This window comes from Giraffa tippelskirchi, chromosome 10 (genome assembly GCF_054371585.1).
Source record: "Giraffa tippelskirchi isolate mGirTip1 chromosome 10, T2T-mGirTip1v1.2.pri, whole genome shotgun sequence".
Taxonomy (NCBI): Eukaryota; Metazoa; Chordata; class Mammalia; order Artiodactyla; family Giraffidae; genus Giraffa; species Giraffa tippelskirchi.
Window position 1 is genome coordinate 141,818,823 of NC_137284.1, and position 21,117 is coordinate 141,839,939.

At 42.6% G+C, this 21,117-nt stretch overlaps 1 protein-coding gene across 6 annotated transcripts in view; it reads right to left on the reverse strand.

The window, feature by feature from the left end:
* The window catches only part of SLC35B4 (solute carrier family 35 member B4), a 68,317-nt gene that overhangs the window by 25,137 nt on the left and 22,063 nt on the right, over positions 1 to 21,117 (reverse strand). For 4 of the 6 annotated variants that reach the window (XR_014066394.1, XM_081532928.1, XM_081532927.1 and 1 more), the window contains exon 1: positions 7,789 to 8,097. The exons of 1 other annotated variant lie outside the window; for it this stretch is intronic. Coding sequence is in view for 4 of the 5 variants with exons in the window: in XM_081532928.1 (XP_081389054.1) it covers positions 7,789 to 7,865 (77 nt within the window). In the remaining variant the exon portion in view is untranslated. Of the gene's footprint in view, positions 1 to 4,275; positions 4,410 to 7,788; positions 8,098 to 21,117 lie in introns of those variants that run through there. One more of the 6 variants, XM_081532931.1, reaches the window with a different exon arrangement.

Below are 21,117 nucleotides of genomic sequence, written 5' to 3' on the forward strand. Positions count from 1 at the left end.
CTACAGTCATATCTCTGACTCTTTGCGACCCTACGGCTTAGAAGCACACAGTGACATGCGGGATCCTGCTCTGCCGCTTACCTGATGACAGCAGAAGTTAATTACCCTAAGTCTAGTTTTCTTATCTTTAAAATGGGAACAGTACTAGTGCCTATCTCCTTGAGTAAATAAGCCAGTCCCTGAAATGCACTTGACAGAGGGAAAAGGCAAAGAGCAGAACACTAGGAAACCTTCAACCTAAGTATAGTAACTCTTTTAAAGACATTTATATTGACCAAGTTTTCTCACCTGTAAAATAGAAGTGATGTATTTTTAATGTCATAGTGAGGATTCAATGAGAAATCAACAATCACAGGACTCAGTCCAAGAAGGGCTCATTATACTTCTTGCTTTCCCTTCCATTTCCTCTTTACCAACAGCTTAGCCTAATTCAACTAATGAATAATTATTGAGAACATTCTGCATGTGCAGTTAAGTACTGGCTGTGAGGGAGCTGCCAACTAAATGAGACATGATCCCTGCCAAGCATGGATGGAGTTAAGAGGCAGAAGGAACCCAGTGCCCTGATCCTTCTTCCTGGATGGTTAAAGGGTGTCCTGTTCATCTTCATGCCTCCAGTCTCTGGGCACTGAGTCTGGCCTTCACTCAAGCAACTGAAGCAAACATGACCTAGAATATTAGGATTGTATGAAAGTTAAAAAGAAACTACTTCAAAAAAAAAAAAAAAAAGAAGATTCCCTTTAAAAGTATATTCTTCACAGGATGTTTTAAAGGGCATCATAACAGGATTGGATCAAGATGGCGGAGGAGTAGGACGTAGAGCTCACTTTCTCCCACAAATACATCAAAAATATATCTATGTGTGGAACGACTCTCACGGAACACCTACTGAACACTGGCAGAAGACCTCAGACTTTCAAAAGGGCAAGGAAATCTCCATGTAACTGGGTAGGACAAAAAGGGAAAAGAGAAAGGAATTGAGATGGGAACCTGACCCCCTGAGAGGGAGCTGTGAAGGAGGAAAGGTTCCTGCCCCTGGAAAAGGCCCTCTCTAGTAGGGAGATCAGCCAGGACAGAGGGGGAGCTTTGGAGTCCTGAAGGAGAGCACAGCAACCAGTCTGTGAAGGGCAAACAGAGAGAGACCCGCACAGACGGTCAGTGCTGCCCAGCCCTCCCCAGGTCAGTGCTGCCCAGCCCTCCCCAGACCGAGATGCTCCTCTACTGGGGTGGGTGGGGGCTGGATACTGAGGCTCCGGTTTCAGAGCTCAGACTCTGGGGAGAGGACTGGGGTTGGCTGCGTGCAGACAGCCTGAGGGGCTGGCTAGATGCCTGGGCCCACCAGAGAAGCAAGGCCATTGCTGGGAGGTGTGTGAGGAGGTGGTGGGCCCACCTTAGGAGCCTGGCATGCTGCGATTCATGGGGTCGCAAAGAGTCGGACATGACTGAGCTACTGAATTGAACTGAACTGATAAAACACTAATAAGGAAATCAAATAGGATTCAAAGAGATGGGAGAATATCCCATGCTCTTGGCTTGGAAGAATTAATATTGTTAAAATGGCAATACTATCCAAAGCAATCTACAGATTTAATGTGATTCCTATAAAACTACCCATGATATTTTTCACAGAACTAGAACAAATAACCCCAAAATGTATATGGAATCATAAAAGACCCAGAATTGCCAAAGCAATCCTAACAGGGGGAAAAAAAAGCAAGAGACATAACCCTTCCAGACTTCAGACAATACTGTTAATAAAAAGCTACAGTTATCAAACCTTGCAGGAGGGCATGGCAACCCACTCCAGTATTCTTGCCTGGAGAATTCCACGGACAGAGGAGCCTGGCGGGCTACAGCCCATGGGGTCACAAAGAGTCAGACATAACTGAGCGACTAACACACACACAGAGTAATCAAAACATATGGTATTGGTACAAAAACATATATAAAGATCAATGGAACAGAACAGAGAACCCAGAAATAAACCCACACACCTACAGTCAATTCATCTTTGATGAGGGAGACAAGAATATAAAATGGGAAAAAGACAGTCTCTTCAGCAAGTGGTACTGGGAAAGCTGAACAGGTGCTTATAAATCAGTGAAGTTAGAACACAACCTCATACCACACACAAAAATAAACTCAAAATGTCTTAAAGTCTTAAACATAAGACACGATACCATAAAACTCTTAGAAGATAACATAGGCAAAACATTTTCTGACATAAATCATACCAATGTTTTCTTAGGTCAATATCCCAAGGCAACAGAAATAAAAATAAACAAATGTGACCTTACAAGCTTTTGCAGATCAAAGGAAAAGGTAAAAAAAAAAAATCTACAGAATGAAAGCCATAGCATCATTTGCAAATGATGTGCCATATAAGGGCTTAATCTCCAAAACATACAAACAGCTCATACAACCCAACAACAAAAAAAAAACCCAATCAAGAAGTGGACAGAAGACCTTAATAGACAGTTTTCCAAAGAAGACATACAGATTGCCCGTGAAAAGATATTCAACATCACTAATTATTAGAGAAATGCAAATCAAAACTGCAATGAGGTACCACCTCACACCAGTCAGAATTACCCATCATTAAAAAGTCTACAAACAACAAATGCTGAAGAGGGTGTGGAGAAAAGGGAACTCTCCTATACTGTTGGTGGGAATATAAGTTGGTGCAGCCACTATGCAAAACAGTATGGAGGTTCCTCATAAAACTAAAAACAGAGCTATCTTATGTTCCAGCAAACCCACTCCTGTACATACATCCAGAGATAACTCTAATTCAAAAAGATACACATATGCCAATGTTCAAAGCAGCACTATTCACAATAGCTAAGACATGGATACAACTTAAATGTCCATCAACAGATGAATGGATAAAGAACATATAGTACATACATACAATGCAACATTATTCAGCCATAAAAAAACAAACAAAATAATGCCATTTGCAGCAACATGGATGGAACTAGAGAATATCATTCTAAATGAAGTCAGAAAGAGAAAGACCATATGACATCACTTATATGTGGAATCTAAAATATGGCAAAAATGAACCCATCCATAAAACAGAAATAGAATCACAGACATAGAGATCAGATTTGTGATTGTTAAAGGGGAGGGGAGGAGAGGGATGGACTGGGGAGTTTGGGGTTAGCAGATGCAAATTATTATACATAAAATGGATAAATAACAAGGTCCTACTGTATAGCACAGGGAACTATATCCAGTTTCCTGGGATATACCATAATGGAAAAGAATATTTAAAAATATGTATGTGGTGGTGGTTTAATCGCTAAGTGATATCCGACTCTTGCAACCCCATGGACTGTAGCCTGCCAGGCGCCTCCTCTATGGGATTCTCCAGGCAAGGATATTGGAGTTGGTAGCCATTTCCTTCTCCAGGGGATCTTTCCAACCTAGGAATCAAACCTGGGTCTCCTGCATTGCAGGTAGGTTAAGATTCTCAACCTACTGAGCTACAAGGGAAGCGCTCCCCCACCCCCACTTTGTATGTGTATAACTGAGTCACTTTGCTGTATAGCAGAGATTGGCACATTAGAAATCAACTATATTTCAATTTTTTTTTAATGTTAAAAATAAATGATTGAAATTAAGATCTTGAAAGCATAGCGGCACCCCCATATTCACTGCAGCACTATTTGCAATACAGAAACAACTGAAATGTCCATGGACAGGTGAATAGATACAGAAAATGTGGTATAAACATACAATATTATTCAACCTTAAAAAAGAAGGAAATGATATCATTTGCAACAACATGGAAGAATGCTAAATGAAGTCAGTCAGTCACAAAAGGGCAAATACTGCATGACTCCTCTTACATGCTGCTGCTGCTGAGTCGCTTCAGTCGTGTCCGACTCTGTGCGACCCCATGGACTGCAGCCTACCAGGCTCCTCCGTCCATGGGATTTTCCAGGCGAGAGTACTGGAGTGGGTTGCCATTGCCTTCTCCACCTCTTACATGAAACATCTAAAATCAAACTTACAGAAGCAGACAACAGAATGGAGACTGCCAAGGTCAAGGGGGAAGGGAAAATGGGGACCTGTTGTTTAATGGGTATAAGTTTTCAGTTATACAAAGCAAATAAGTTCAAAAGATACCTGTGCATTGTAGTACATATGGTTAACAATTCTGTACTGTACACTTTAGAATTTGTTAAGAGGGTACATCTTATGTTCAGTGTTCTTTTCATAAAAAAGAGAACACAAGGAAATTTTGAAGGTGATGGATGTGTTTATTACCTTGATGATGATGGCTTCATGGGTGTTATTTTATAACAATACCTATCTCCATAGTAGGTATTATTATGCCCATTTCATTGCTAAAGACACTGAGGGCAATATGACACTGAGTTAAGAAAGTCTCTCAGGGCTACCTGGAAAATAAATGGTGTTTGCATTTTATTATTATTCTATTTATTATTATCATTGTTGTTATTATTTTTTTCTTTTTGCCACATGGCATATGGGATCTTAGTTCCCCCACCAGGGATCGACTCCTGTCCCTGCACTGGAAATGCTGAGTCTTAACCACTGCACCACCAAGGAGGTCCCTGTTTTTTTGTTTGTTTTTTTTTTTCATTCAGCGGTTTTTAGTATATTTAGAGTTGTGCAGTCATTACCATTATTTAATTTTAGGACATTCCAAAAGAAATCCCATACCCATTAGGAATCAGTCCCCATTTCCCCCTCCCCTTGAAAATCTAATCTACTTTGTCTCTATTTCCATAGGATTTTTATATCTCCCTAATGTGCCCACATAATTCAATTGTTAAGAAATCAATTTACAGAACTTTTTAAGAACACAATGCTGTATAGCTACCAATGGAACAATTTAACTTGAATAATTCATTTGAAAACATCAGAGTACAAACCTAGATCTTCCTCCCCTAAATCACTTATTTTCTTGAACTTTATTCCTCAGGAATTATAATCGCTAACTGCCAATCATTTCTGTTTGAATTCTCTTTGGCAAGAATCCAAAGTTTTACTTTTTAAAAATGTCCTTATTCGAGTTAACATTAGGCACTTGATTAAAAAATAAAATGCAGAAAAGAAAATGTTTCAGATTGTTTTCCTAACCTAAGACGCTTCGCCTAGATAGGGAACTGATGTGTATCTTGATTCTGAAGCAGAAGGTGAACTCTCTCAGGAGAAAGATCCAGGGACTCATTCACTACTTCGTGCTTGCCCTATCTATTGCATGGGTGCTTTGTATTTGATTATAGGTCCCAATCATAGGTATGAAATCAGAAAGAAAAACCTAAATTTGGTTTCCAATTTGGGAGAGGACGGTTAAAAATGCTCACTTTATAAGTCACTTTAGTATTTACATTCATACTTGGTGTTCCATACCTAATGATTCCAAGAAAACCACAGAAGAAGCACAGTGCCTGCTCTACAAAATTTTATTAGCGTTCCACTATGATGTCCCAAGATAAGAGTTACAAATTATGGGAAGCCAAATCTACAAAAAAACCTCGAAGACTGGTCCAACCAGTTCTTATTTTCTCAATCTGAAACATGATTAAGTTAGAGTTGCTCAAGCAAATTAGGAAAAAACTGCTATTCAGTCTGGGGTACCATTCATTAAACTAGCAAATGTACCCCTTACCACTGTATGCAAACATTCAGATGAATAATGCAGAAAAACATTCTGTACAGTTATATTTACCCACAATTTTTCAGGAACAGTTAATAAAACAGAGGTGTTGTTTATTACTAAGTCATGTCCAACTCTTTGTAGCCCCATAGACTATGGCGACCCTATGGACTATAGTTCCAGGCTCCTCTGTCCATGGGATTCTCCAGGCAAGAATACTGGAGTAGGTTGCCATGCACTCCTCCAGGGCATCTTCCTAACCAAGGGATCGACCCCTCATCTCCTGCATTGCAGGCGGATACTTTACCACTGAGCCACCTGGGAAGCCCAATAAAACAAGGGTACATGAATACTGAAACAAAAGTTGTTAGAAGGGGAGCGAACCCGATAGGAGCTTCAGGCTTTGCACGTGAATTTCATTTAATCCTTCAAAACCCTGTGAGGCTGGCAGAGCTATCACCACCCTTTCACAGCTCAGAGAACAGGCTCAGAAAGACTAAGTAATTTAGCTAAGGGCTCACAACTGGTTAAAAAAAAAAAAAAAAAAGGCTCTCAGTTGCTAGCATATTCTGATGTCATACAGCCTCTGGCAAGATTTAATTTAATGGCATGTTCAACATAAACACACTATTCTTCTCTGACCTTCATTTCCATGGCTGACCTGGTTTCATCACATTTTTATATTTTTAAACCAATTTCCAAAGTGACCTTCCTTTGAAGTGTACCAGCTGACAGCTGGATGCATCTTTTCCTTTCATTTTCATATCCCTCACCACTTACTCCCAAGAATGACAAATGACAGATCTTTATCAACACTTTTTGCATAATAAAATTTCAAGCTCTGTAATTGCAAAAATCAACCCCACAGAATTCCCTTAAGTAAGCTGGTTGCTTCAGAATAACTTAATCGATCAATAGTGTCATGAAAATAAAATACAATTCTAATAGGCACCACACGAGGAACTGGGTGACCAAAATTATGGGCTGCTCCAGTTTAAAAATAACAAGAAGGCTGAAAAAGATATTGGACTAGGAGTTTAGATTCTTGGGTTCCACTTCTGGTTCCGCCACTTACAAGTGATAAAAGAGGACCTAATTTCTTGGGACGTGTTTCACTTTCAGTAAAACAGAGAATATAATTGTTGACCTATCTTGTACATAAGATTGTTCTGATGGGCAATGGAGATAATTGTGCAGATTTTAAAACAAGGTGTTAAACAACACAGATATTATTTTATAGGTGGAAAAAGGAAGCCCAGAGAGGCTAAATAACTTGAAAACGTCACGCAGCCAGGGGAATGACAGAGCCAAAGGCTGAAACTCAAGAGATTTTCCATCTTGAGCTTTTCCAGTCCACCTGTCACCTTTTCTGTAACAGTTTCTGCTCAATGACCTTTGCACATTGTTACTTAACACTGTTTGTGTGCCACCTCAATAAAGCTACCCTAGTGTCCTTTGGGAAAGTGTCATAACCATTCTTAATTTATAAAGTTTTACGCCTCAAAATGCAAGCTTCCTAATTTATTCAATAGTATCTTAATGCTAGAAAGTCTATCTCCGGTCAATTAGAACACTTTCTGCCTAAGAATTCGTTCTACTACATCCCCAAGAGGTATGCTGGGCAAAGTATCATAACCACCTCTAAGGCCAGTAAAACAAATGTTTTGCAGTCTACTTTAATACAACTGAAACTTTCTTTGCAGCGTAAACCAAATCAGACTGCTTTTTAAGTCCAAGCTTTGCTCAAGTCATACAAGAGGCATTAGCAGGATCGAGAAGAGCTGGGGGGAATCCTGGCTTCTGCCACAAGCTCCCTTCGACCTTGAGGGGTGGGAAACTCTACAGGCTTCAACCCTCCAGGGTATGAAACGGGGGGGGGGGGGGTGACGACAGCAAACACCCTGAGGATTCCGCTCGAGGGATGCTGATAAACTGTTGGGCAGGAGAGCTGACGGTGCAGAGGATGACGGATAAGCTAACTCAGAGAGGTCCCAAGTAGTCCACAGCAGACCCGGGCGCAGGCGGTTCCATCCCGGCCCGCGCGCGCCTCGGGGAAAGGAGGGAACGGCAACAAGACGGGCGGAGGGCGGGCTGCGGCGCTCGGGGGCGCCCCTCCTCCCGCTTCTTTTGTGCCACCGGCGGGGGTCACTCACCGGGCCAGGAGCTCTAGGAAGATCACGTTACTGCAGCAGCCTGAGAAAACCAGGCCCACCGCGAAGGCCGGGCGCATGGCCAGGACAGGGGAAGGGGAGCGAGAGCGCAGAGGAAGCGCCCAACTAGACCACTACCCCAGGAAGCCCGGCTACCGCCTCGCCGCGGCACTGAACATCACCACCGTCCCGGAGCGCCGCTCTCCCGGGGCCGTGACGGTCTCCCTTGTCCCAGCGGCTGCCACCAACGCTGCCGGTCAAGGAGCTGTAGTTCGCCGTCAACCGGAGCCCCATTCATACGAGGGGGCGTCCGAGTCCGAGCTAGACTACACTTCCCAGAATGCCGCGCGCCCGTACGTCAGGCTGCGGCGTACTCCGCTTCTGCCGGGCAGCTCAATCGGAGAGAGAGGCGAGGTGCCCGTCATGCCTCGCGCCGTAGCGAGCCGCGAGGCTTGCTGGGAAGTGAAGTTCCAACGCTGTCAATGTTGTTTCCCGTGAGGCAGCCAAAGGCTACGAAAGTGATTCGTCCATCATTTTCAGGGCAAACTCACAGCTGAGGGCACTAGAACAACACACCTGTGATTGACTGATCATTAGAAGTGTTCTAGGATCTGACAATTCTCCTGAATTGGGAGAAAGTGTAAATTTTCTGAACTTCTTTCTCTACCTTCTGAGAAGAACTCTGGACTCAGGGAGTTGGTGATGAACAGGGAGGCCTGGCATGCTGCAGTCCACGGGATCGCGAAGAGTCGGACACGACTGAGCGACTAAACTGAACTTGGACTCAGGAAGTTCTAGTACTCAATCTTGGCTCAGCCACTAATCAGCTCGGCTAAGGCAACCGGTTTCTTATTATAGGTAAAGATGGGAATAGTAATGCCCATCTTGCTTCCCTGGTGACTTAGATGGTAAAGAATCCGCCTGCAATACGGGAGACCTGGGTTCGATCCCTGGATTGGGAAGATCCCCTGGAAGAAGGCATGACAAACCACTCCAGTATTCTTGCCTGGAGAAGCCTCATGGACGGAGGAGCCTGGTGGGCTACTGTCCAGGGGGTCACCAAGAATTGGACACGAGTAAAACAATTAAGCACAGAACACAGCAGTGCCCATTTTACCTGGTGGTTGTGAGGATTAAAAGCTATGATCATCTGGGGATCTTATGAAAGTGCAGATCCTGAGGTTCTGCATTTCCAGCAAGTTCCTAGGTGCTGGTGATGCTACAGATCCATCCACCACACTTTGAAATGTGTATGCTGTTGTTCAGTTGTGTCCAACTCTTTGCAACCCTACAGACTGTAACCTGCAAGTCTCCTCTGTCTATGGGATTTTCCTCCCAAATGCCTATTAAACAGTTGACTCTGAAGATCTTTCTATCCCACCCCTCCCATTGGCTCAGGGATTTAGTGCCCCTTGTGGCTCAGCTGGTCAAGAATCCACCTGCAATGCGAGAGACCTGGTTCAATCCCTGGGTTGGAAAGATCTCCTGGAGAAGGGAAAGGCTACCCACTCCAGTTTTCTGGCCTGGAGAATTCCATGGACTGTATAGGCCATGGGTTGCAAAGAGTCAGACATAACTGAGCGACTTTCACTTTCAGGCAGCCAGCCAGGCTCCTTTTTCCCCCATGGCCTACAATCATGCTCAAATAAACTACCTTGTCTTCCTCCTTCACTTTAACACCAAATATCTTTAAAGAGTAATCTATATTCATGGTTTCTTCATTTTACTCTGACCGAAGCCAACCTATTGAAAGCAGTCTCATTTAAGAAACCTACTGACCACTTAATTGTCAAAACCAAATACCACAAGCTCACCTTACTCGATCTTACAATGACTTTTGATAAGGAGAGCTCAATGCTCTTGACATTCTCTTGTCCTTCTGCTTATATGACATGAATTTTCTACTTCTCTGACTTAATCTTTTTTCAGTTTTTATTTGGTTTTTTCCTGCTCTGTCCACTGAATTCTCTGAACAATCTCCACTATCTGTCCCTCCTCCTGTTGCTGTGTATACTTTCTATTGATGACCTTGCCTCCATAACTTCAACCATCACTGTTTGTAACTGAGATGGTACATGAATGTACATGTGCAGCCCCAATCTCCTGTGTGCCTTAAAGTTTCCAATTGCTTATCAGACATTTTTACCAATGAATCCTTGTAACCCCTCAACATCAATATATACACAGTTCATTATCTACCCTCTCAAATAGGGCCCTTATTTCTATTAAGGATATTATCCACCACCTGTTCTCTTTGAGCAAAAACCTGAAAGATATTCCCAGTCTTTTCACAACACTTCTGCCTCACAAGTATCTCTAGATTCCAGCCTCTCCTTTCAGTTTACATCCATGCCCACTTCCCCTCCTAACACATTTTGGTAGCTTCAGCCCATCCACCATGCTGTCTCCACACTGTTTCCAAAAACAAACTCAGACTCTTTATGTCACAATGCTATTCCAACAAGTCTTCCAATTGCTACTACTGTGTAACAAACCACTCCAAAATATGGCAATTGAAAACATAGTACAGGGCTTCCCTGGTGGTCCAGTGGTTAAGAATCCGCCTGCCAATACAGAAGACACGGGTTCGATCCCTGGTCTGGGAAGATCCCACATGCTATGGAGCAACTAAGCCTGTGCAACCCAACTACTGAAGCCTGAGCAGCCTAGAGTCCATGCTCCACAATGAGAGAGGCCGAGAAGCCACAATAAGACCACATGCCAGAAGTAGAGAGTAGCCCCCACTCACCACAACTACAGAAAGCCTGTGTGCAAAGCAATGAAGACCCAGTGCAGCCAAAATAAATAAATATTTAGAAAAGATAGCATAGAACAAAAAGATTTTCTCTCACTCACAGTTCTGTATGTTGACAACGTCTGACACATGGCTAGTCCATTCTCCACTGGGGCTTTGGATGCAGTTGTGGCCAGATGTCAGCTGGGGCTGGAGTCATCCAAAGTCTTGACTGGGCTGGTGAAGGGTCTCTTCTCATGGCCTCTCTTAGGCTGTGCTTCCTCACAACAAGGTGAACTCAGAATAGCCAGACTTCCCACAAGACAACTAGCTCCCCCTAGAACAAGCATTCCAAGAAATCAAGTCAGAAGGCCTCAGATATCAGTTGCACCAAATTCTATTGGTTCCACTGGCCAAGAATGATTCTCAGATTCATTCTGGGAAGGGACTAGCAAAAGCATCAGCTACGTGTGGGTAGACAGGCATCTTTGAAGACTAATTATACGTTGTTTCTTGGCTCCTTGTGTGAAATTCACACTCTGTAGAAGGCATACAGATGTGTCACCATCAAGCCTCCGTTTACATTTGGAATTTCCTCTCTTGCCATTCTTTCCAGTACTATCTGGATTCCTGCCACATTAAACACTCTGTTCTCTGAGTTTATGGAGACTCAAAATTCACCTTTCCACATGCTGTTTGGCCTGCTCAGAACACCCTTTTCACTTTGGCCAACTCCTGCTCATCTCTTTATGGCAATGGAGGACAGAGGAGTGAGTAGTTACTTCTACACTGTGCAGGGGGGCAGTCCGCTGCTGAAACATCACCTTTCTGTGTGTAGTTTTTCAGGGCACCATTCATAGCTTGCTCCTCTATATCTCTAGCACCCCATACATACATGAACCAACCCAAGAATCATGTTGCACTGTAGTTTACATGTTCATGTCAGTCTCCTCCTTTATACTATGCCCCTTTATGAACAGGAACCACAATAACTAATTCATCTCTAGATCCTTAGCATTATAGACAGTGACTAGTATATAATATGTACATATACTTTTTGTTGAATGAATGAGTTTGACTTCATTGGGAAGTGAAAGTGAAAGTCACTCAGTTGTATCTGACTGTTTGTGACCCCATGGACTATACAGTCCATGGAATTCTCCAGGCCAGAATACTGGCATGGGTAGCCTTTCCCTTTTCCAGGGGATCTTCCCAACCCAGGGATCAAACCCAGGTCTCCCGCATTGCAGGTGGATTCTTTATCAGCTGAGTTACGAAGCCCAAGAATACTGGAATGTGTAGCCTATCCCTTCTCCAGCAGATCTTCCCAACCCAGGAATCAAACCGGGCTCTCTTGCATTGCAGGCGGATTCTTTACCAACTGAGCTATCATTGTTTGAGTCAAATAAGCCACACTTCATAATTTCAATAACTACATAATACTTTTCAGCTTGAATCATTTCTAAAATGTAAACGTCAAAAATGCACTGCCCAATGAATTTGCATAAACAATGATATACAACCAATACCCTGGCCAGGAAACAGAACATTACCAGAACCCTCAAAGATCCCTGTGCCTCCTCTGAATCATTAGTCCCCTCCAGAAATAACCACGTTTCTTACCAGAGATCAGTTTTACCTGGTTTTGGACTTGACATAAATGGAATCATACAGAATATTTTCTTTTGTTTCTGCTTCTTTCACCTAACATTGTTTGTCAGTTCATCTGTGTCATTGCACGTACTTGTGGTTCATTTACTCTCATTGCTGGATAGCATGGAGAAGGCAATGGCAACCCACTCCAGTACTCTTGCCTGGAAAATCCCGTGGACAGAGGAGCCTGGTAGGCTGCAGTCCATGGGGTTGCGAAGAGTCAGACACGACTGAGCGACTTCACTCTCACTTTTCACTTTCCTGCACTGGAGAAGAAAATGGCAACCCACTCCAGTGTTCTTGCCTGGAGAATCCCAGGGACGGCGGAGCCTGGTGGGCTGCCGTCTCTGGGGTCGCACAGAGTTGGACACGACTGAAGTGACTTAGCAGCAGCAGCAGCAGCTGGATAGCACTCCCTTGTACTGATGTACTACAGTTTCTTGGTGATGGACATTTTGGCCACTATGAAAAGTGCAACTATGAAATTTCTTGTACATAACTTGTGGTGAACATAAACACACATTTCTGTTGAGTATCAGTGAATTAATCAAGGTCTTTAGTCAAGAAACAGAAATCATACTCTAATGAACAAGAAAAGTTTAATATAAAAAAGTTTTAACTAGTAACAGAAGATTTGTTACCTTAAGGGCTTAAGAAACTCCCAAGATTACAGGAAGAACAACTACGACCTAGGACAGGAGCAGACCACCCAAGGAAGGAACAGATCTAGAAGAGAGGGCCTTCTCTCCTGCAAACTGAGACCCAGGCTTTCCTGCAGAGGGCATGGCTATTCAGCCCTCTGGCTAGCAGAGAAGTTCTGTAAGATCCTGATGAAACTAGCTATGAACCACCCTCTGGGGTTTGGCTGGGGCACTGGCCAAGTCGTGGGGAGTTGCTGTGGGGGTGTACTTTTCAGGAAGCTGGCTGGGGCTCTGGAGAACTTCCTGGTGACCACCTGGAATGGAACCACTGAATTCACTGCCACAGGATGTCCCATGTGCTATAGGAACAAGGAGAGAGGAAAAAGCCCTGGATCCAGGAAGATAAGGCCCTTCCTCCTGCGGTACTCCTGCAGCACCATTGTGACTGAGGTCCACAGTGTGCTGCTTGGCAGAGGATAAACAGCCAGAGGATCCACCTCCAGCATCACAAGAGGAACCATGAGAGGTGTCTTTGGAGCTGGGAGGCTCTAAGTCGACACCTGGGACTTTGTTAGGTGTCATGTCAACTTCAGTATTTTAATGGTTTCATCATAAAACTGCAGTTATGAAGTGCAGACAAGGCTTCATCTCCAGGGCTCCTTTCTATGCTCCATTCCAAATTCTAGCATCTTTGAATGAATAGTAACATCTTAGACAGCAGCTGGGCTCAATGTGTTCAAACCTTCACAGCAACCACTTCCCTTACAAGGAGGACCTATTGTTTTGGGAATGTTCATCATCTTTGCCCCTGTGTTGTCAGCAGGAAAAGGCTGTCAAGGTTGTCTTAAAAGCCATTTGTGCTTCTAGCTCCAGCCACTCAGACATATTTTGAATCATTTATTAAATCCACTTAACCAACTTGTTAACAAAAAATTAAGTAAGATGACTCCTGTGGGATATTCCTCGACAAGTGTCCTCAAGTTGACGATCCTACAGAGATCTGTCACTTGAGTTTTTTTTTTAAACTTGTTTTCATATCTTTCACATGAGGATGGTTTTCTCCTCCATTACATAAATCCTAAGACACTTGGAGCTGTGCATGGGAAAGGCACACTATAAATATATGTACAGTATTATTTATAAAGTCAAATATTTTTGTTACTTGTTTCATAGGTCAGAGTCAAGCAGTGCCCTGGTGTGTTGATACATTGATGTCATCTAGCTTCTTCAAGGACATTATTCAAAGACGGATGACCTTTTTCAGAGTACTACAGAGTTTTGCCAAGGAAGGAAACTTTCTCAATCAGAGTGTAAGTGGCATAAGGTTAAGGATTTTGTCTTATTAGCCATGGTACCTTCCATATCTCAGTGGCGTTTGGCTCATAGCAGATGCTCAATGAGTATGGATGGAGGTAGAAAGGAAGGAAGGAATAGAGGGACAGAGTGAGGGGAGAGAGGGAAGGAGGAAGTAATGAAGGACCTTTAGAAAAACCAGCTCCTATTTACAAAACTCTTAGATACAAAACAGATGAAGGGTTGAAAATGGTACTGGCTATAGTAGAAACTACAAAGCAGGCTAAACACCGGAAGAAACAGTCCTGCATGCTAGGGGCTATGGGTGAGCTCCTGATGGCAGAAACTATGTCTCTTTGATCTGTATGCCTCCCAGTAATCCTCTTCATTGTTACTGAACTGATGTTTGTTAAATTATGTTATTGAATTGAGATGGTAAATCTCACTACCAGGAAAGTTCAGTTCAGTGGCTCAGTTGTGTCTGACTCTTTGTGACCCCATGGACTGCAGCATGCCAGGCTTTCCTGTCCATCACCAACTCCCAGACCTTGCTCAAACTCATGTCCATCGAGTCGGTGATGCCATCCAACCATCTCATCCTCTGTCATCCCCTTCTCCTCCTGCCTTCAATCTTTCCCAGCATCAGCGTCTTTTCAAATGAGTCAGTTCTTCGCATCAGGTGGCCAAAGTATTGCAGTTTCAGCTTCAACATCAGTCTTTCCAATGAATATTCAGGACTGATTTCCTTTAGGATGGACTGGTTGGATGTCCTTGCAGTCCAAGGGACTCTCAAGAGTCTTCTCCAACACCACAGTTCAGAAGCATCAATTCTTCGGTGTTCAGCTTTCTTTATAGTCCAACTCTCACATCCATACATGACTACTGGAAAAACCATAGCTTTGACTAGACGGACCTTTGTCAACAAAGTAATGTCTCTGCTTTTTAATATGCTGTCTAGGTTGGTCATAGCTTTTCCTCCAAGGAGCAAGTGTCTTTTAATTACATGGCTGCAGTCACCATCTGCAGTGATTTTGGACCCCAAGAAAATAAAGTCTCTCAATGTTTCCATTGTTTCCCCATCTATTTGCATGAAGTGATGGGACCAGATGCCATGATCTTAGTTTTCTGAATGTTGAGTTTTAAGCCAACTTTTTCACTTTCCTCTTTCACTTTCATCAAGAAACTCTTTAATTCCTCTTCACTTTCTGCCATAAGGGTGGTGTCATCTGCTTCTCTGAGGTTATTGATATTTCTCTGGGCAATCTTGATTCTAGCTTGTGCTTCATCCAGCCTGGCATTTCGCATGATGTGCTCTGCATATAAGTTAAATAAGCACGGTGACAGTACACGGCCTTGACCGTACTCCTTTCCCAATTTGGAACCAGTCTGTTGTTCCATGTCCAGTTCTAACTGTTGCTTCTTGACCTGCATACAGATTTCTCAGGAGGCAGGTAAGGTGGTCTGGTATTCCCATTTCTTTCAGAATTTTCCACATTTTATTGTGATCTACACAGTCAAAGGCTTTGGTGTAATCAATAAAGCAGAAGTAGATGTTTTTCTGGAACTCTCTTGCTTTTTCGATGATCCAACGAATGTTGGCAATTTGATCTCTGGTTCCTCTGCCTTTTCTAAATCCAGCTTGAACATCTGGAATTTTCATGGTTCACATACTGTTGAAGCCTGGCTTGGAGAATTTTGAGCATTACTTTACTAGCGTGTGAGATGAGTGCAATTGTGCAGTAGTTTGAGCATTCTTCGGCATTGCCTTTCTTTGGGATTGGAATGAAAACTGACCTTTTCCAGTCCTGTGGCCACTGCTGAGTTTTCCAAATTTTCTGGCATATTGAGTGCAGCACTTTCACAGCATCATCTTTTAGGATTTGAAATAGCTCAACTGGAATTCCATCACCTCCACTAGCTTTGTTTGTGGTGATGCTTCCTAAGGCCGACTTAACTTCACATTCCAGGATGTCTGGCTCTAGGTGAGTGATCACACCATCATGGTTATCTGGGTCATGAAGATCTTTTTTGTACAGTTCTTCTGTGTATTCTTGCCACCTCTTCTTAATATCTTCTGCTTCTGTTAAGTCCATACCATTTCTGTCCTTTATTGACCCCATCTTTGCATGAAATGTTCCCTTGATATCTCTAATTTTCTTAAAGAGACCTCTAGTCTTTCCCATTCTATTGTTTTCCTCCATTTCTTTGCACTGATCACTGAGAAAGGCTTTATCTCTCCTTGCTATCTTTGGAACTCTGCATTCAGTTAGGTATATCTTTCCCTTTCTTGTTTGCCTTTCACTTCTTTTCTCAGTTATTTGTAAGGCCTGCTCAGACAACCATTTTGCCTTCTGACATTTCTTTTTCTTGGGGATGGTCTTGATCACTGCCTCCTGTACATTGTCACGAACCTCCGCCATAGTTCTTCAGACACTCTATCAGATCTAACCCCTTGAATCAATTTGTCACTTCCACTTGTACACTAAGGGATTTGATCATAAGGGATTTGATTTAGGTCATACCTGAATGGTCTAGTGGTTTTCCCTACTTTCTTCAATTTACAACTGAATTTGGCAATAAGGAGTTCATAATCTGAGCCACAGTCAGCTCCCAGTCTTGTTTTTGCTGACTGTATAGAGCTTCTCCACCTATGGCTGCAAAGAATATAATCAATCTGATTTTGGTATTGACCATCTGGTGATGTCCATATGTAGAGTCTTCTCTTGTGTTGTTGGAAGAGGGTGTTTGCTATGACCAGTGCATTCTCTTGGCAAAACTCTGTTAGCCTTTGCCATGCTTCATTTTGTACTCCCAGGCCAAATTTCCCTGTTACTCCCGGTATCTCTTGACTTCCTACTTTTGCATTCCAGTCCCCTATGATGAAAAGGACATCTTTTTTGGATGTTAGTTCTAGAATATCTTGTAGGTCTTCACAGAACCATTCAATTTCAGCCTCTTCAGCATTACTGGTTGGGGCATAACTTGAATTACTGTGATATTGAGTGGTTTGCGTTGGAAACAAACAGAGATCACTCTGTCGGTTTTGAGATTGCACCCAAGTACTGCATTTCGGATTCTTTTGTTGGCTATTGATGACTACTCCTTTTCTTCTTCTGGATTCTTGCCGACAGTAGTAGATATAACAGTTATCTGAATTAAATTCCAGTCCATTTTAGTTCGGTGATTCCTAAAATGCCAATGTTCACTCCTGCCATCTCATGTTTGACCACTTCTAATTTACCTTGATTCACAGACCTAATATTCTAGGTTCCTATGCAATATTGCTCTTTACAGCATTGGACTTTACTTCCATCGCCAGTCACATCCACAACTGGCCATTGTTTTTGCTTTGGCTCTGTCTCTTATTCTTTCTGGAGTTATTTCTCCACTCTTCTCCAGTAGCATATTGGGTACATATTGACCTGCTGCTGCTGCTGCTGCTGCTGCTAAGTTGCTTCAGTTGTGTCCGACTTTGTGTGACCCGATAGACGGCAGCCCACCAGGCTCCCCCGTCCCTGGGATTCTCCAGGCAAGAAGACTGGAGTGGGTAGCCATTTCCTTCTCCAATGCATGAAAGTGAAAAGTGAAAGTGAAGTCACTCAGTTGTGTCCAACTCTTAGCAACCCCATGGACCGCAGCCTACCAGGCTCCTCCGTCCATGGGATTTTCCAGGCAAGAGTGCTGGAGTGGGGTGCCATTGCCTTCTCTGCATATTGACCTGACGAGTTCATATTTCAGTGTCCTATCTTTTTGCCTTTTCATACTGTTCATGGGGTTCTCAAGGCAAGAATACTGACATGGTTTGCCATTCCCTTCTCCAGTGGACCACGTTTTGTCAGAACTCTCCACCATGACCCATCAGGGCATGGGTCATGGTTTCATTGAGTTAGACAAGGCTGTAGTCCATGTGATCAGTTTGATTAGTTTTCTGTGATTGTGATTTAAATTCTGTCCACCCTCTGATGGATAAGGATGAGGCTTATGGAAGCTTCCTGATGGGAGAGGCTGACTGGAGGAAAAGATACTATGAGGAAAAGATACTCTTAAACCACTTTTAGGAAAAGAATGATGTCAGAGAATCAATCATGCTTGTTTGCATCAAATGTGATGTGTCTCTAAGTTACTTACTATGCTTCCACCTTCCCTCACCCCTAGATGAAAACTGATACTATTTTAAGGGAATAAAACAAACCCATGGAATCATTTCATCTTGATTTTCCTACTCTGGTTCTGTGACCTTTTCCCTGGCTCAGGCATTAAGCTATGTTACTAACCCACCTGCTGGAACGCTTTGATAAGCTCTTCCCCGTGATGAACATAGCACATCACAGTGACTATTTCAGTTTCTAAACACCTCTAAATGCCCACCTATCCCTCCATCAATTATGTGAGGGAGATAGGGATGATTATTCCTACAAGAAAATCTGAGGGTCAAAAAGTTTAAATACATTTGCTAAGGCTCACAAATTTCAATGCATGTGGGGCCAACAGGTGAGGTCAATATGAAACTGATGTTCAAGTTAAATGTGTGAAACTGCAAAACGTATTGAGTTTCAGGGGGAATCGGAAGGTGTAAACTGTTTCTGGGTATATTCAAATTCAAATTTTTTTAATTTTATTTTTAATTGTGGTAACATGTATTTTACACAAAATTTACCATCTTAACACTTTTTAAGTGCACAGTTCTGTGGTATTAAACATGTTTACATCACCACCATCCATTCTCAGAAACTTTTTCATCTTGCAAAACTGAAACTCTGTACCCATTAAGCAACAATTCAGCCTTTTTTCCAGCCCCTGGAAACCACCATTCTAGTTTCTGCTTCTGTGAATTTGACTACTCTAAATACTTCATGGAAATAGAAACATGCAGTATTTGTCTTTTTGTGACTGGCTTATTTCAATTCAGTTCAGTTCAGTCGCTCGGTCATGTCTGACTCTTTGCGACCCCATGGACTGCAGCACTCCAGGCTTCCCTGTCCATCACCAACTCCCAGAGCTTGCTCAAACTCATGTCCAAAAAGTTGGTGATGCCATCCAACCACCTCACCCTCTGTCGTCCCCTTCTCCTCCCGCCTTCGATCTTTTCCAGCATCAGGGTCTTTTTCAATGAGTCAGCTCTTCGCATCAGGTGGCCAAAGTATTGGAGTTTCAGCTTCAACATCAGTCCTTCCAATGAACACCCAGGGCTGATCTCCTTTAGGATGGACTGGTTGGATGTCCTTGCAGTCCAGGGGACTCTCAAGAGTCTTCTCCAACACCACAGTTCAAAAGCATCAATTCTTCAGCGCTCAGCTTTCTTCACCGTCCAACTCGCACATCCATACATGACTACTGGAAAAAAACCATAGCTTTGACTAGACGGACTTTTGTTGGCAAAATAATGTCTCTGCTTTTTAATATGCTGTCTAGGTTGGTCATAGCTTTTCTTCTAAGGAGCAAGCATCTTTTAATTTCATGGCTGCAGCCACCATCTGCAGTGATTCTGGAGCCCCCAAAATAAAGTCTCTCACTGTTTCCATTGTTTCCCCATCTATTTGCCATGAAGTGATGGGGCCGGATGCCATGATCTTAAGTTTTCTGAAGATCTGCCTCCCGAGATGACCTGAGTGGCTTATTTCACTTAGCATAATATCCTCAAGGTTCAGCCGTGTTGTCACAGGTGTCAGAATTTCTTTCCATTTTAAGGGTGAATAATATTCCACTGTCTGTTCCCACCACATTTTGTTTATCCATTCATTCACTGATGAACGCTTGAGTTGCATCTTTTGGCTGTTGTCAGTAATGCTGTCATAAACATGGGTGTACAAACATCCCATTGAGACCGTGCTTTCAATTTTCCCGGGAATATACTCAGAAGTGCTGGATCTGATGGTAATTCTATCTTTAATTTTTTGAGAAACAATCATACTATTTTGCATAGCAATCACACCGTTTTCTGTTTCTAAACAATGCACGAAGATTCCCTTTTTCCTGTCACTTTACTAACACTTATTTTCTGTTTGTTTTTTTAATAGTAACCATCCTAATGGGTGTGAGGTGGTATCTCATGGTGGTTTTGATTTATATTTCTTTAATGATTACTGACATTGAGCATCTTTTCATTTGTTCACCAGTCATTTGCATATCTGCTTTAGAGTCCATCTAATTCACATTTTTAAAGCATGGATTTTTAAGCCAGGTTCTTTCTGCAGGCTGGTGGCTTCTGACCCTGGATCATGCTCTAAGCAACAGAGCCAGGAGGAGGGGATCCTTGTTCAGCCCTTATTTGGCACCTGATCAATCTGCTCCACCATCTCACCAGGCTGCCTTTTCAATTGATGACATTTCTTACTTTTTCCTCATTAAAATTTTTTTTGTAGATTTTTGAATTTGTAACACATACGCATGGTACAAAATTCAAAAGGTACAAAGGATACTAGTGTAAAATAATTTCCTTCCCTTTCCTGAACCTCAGTCACCCAGCACCCTTACTTTGAGGCTACCATTGTCACTAATGTTTTGGGCTTCCTTCCACTTACTATAAAGTACGTAGATTTTTTTCACTCATTTTTTTCTTTAACAATACATCTTGAAGGATGTTCCATTTTGACATTTTGTTCCCTGTTGTTGGATCTTTAGGTTGTTTACAGTAGTTTGCTCTAACAATCAACACTGCATTGAATTATCAATGGTATGTATTTTTCAGTAAACTGAAGAAGTGGACAACTGGTCATGACTTAGCTATGAAACACAGCCCAGTTAACTGACTGACTCAGGTTTTAGATTCATGTTTTAGATTGGCAGCGTTAATAGTACCAAGCTTTTTCAATGCAGCATTATTTACAATAGTCAAGATACAGAAACAACCTAAATGCCCATCAGTGGATGAAAGAAGATGCGTATATATGGTGCGCGTATAATGCGTATATATGGTGCGCGTATATATCACATACACACCTTATGTACGTGCTTTCCCAGTAGCTCAGCAGTAAAGAATCCACCTGCAATGCAGGAGCCATGGGAGATGTG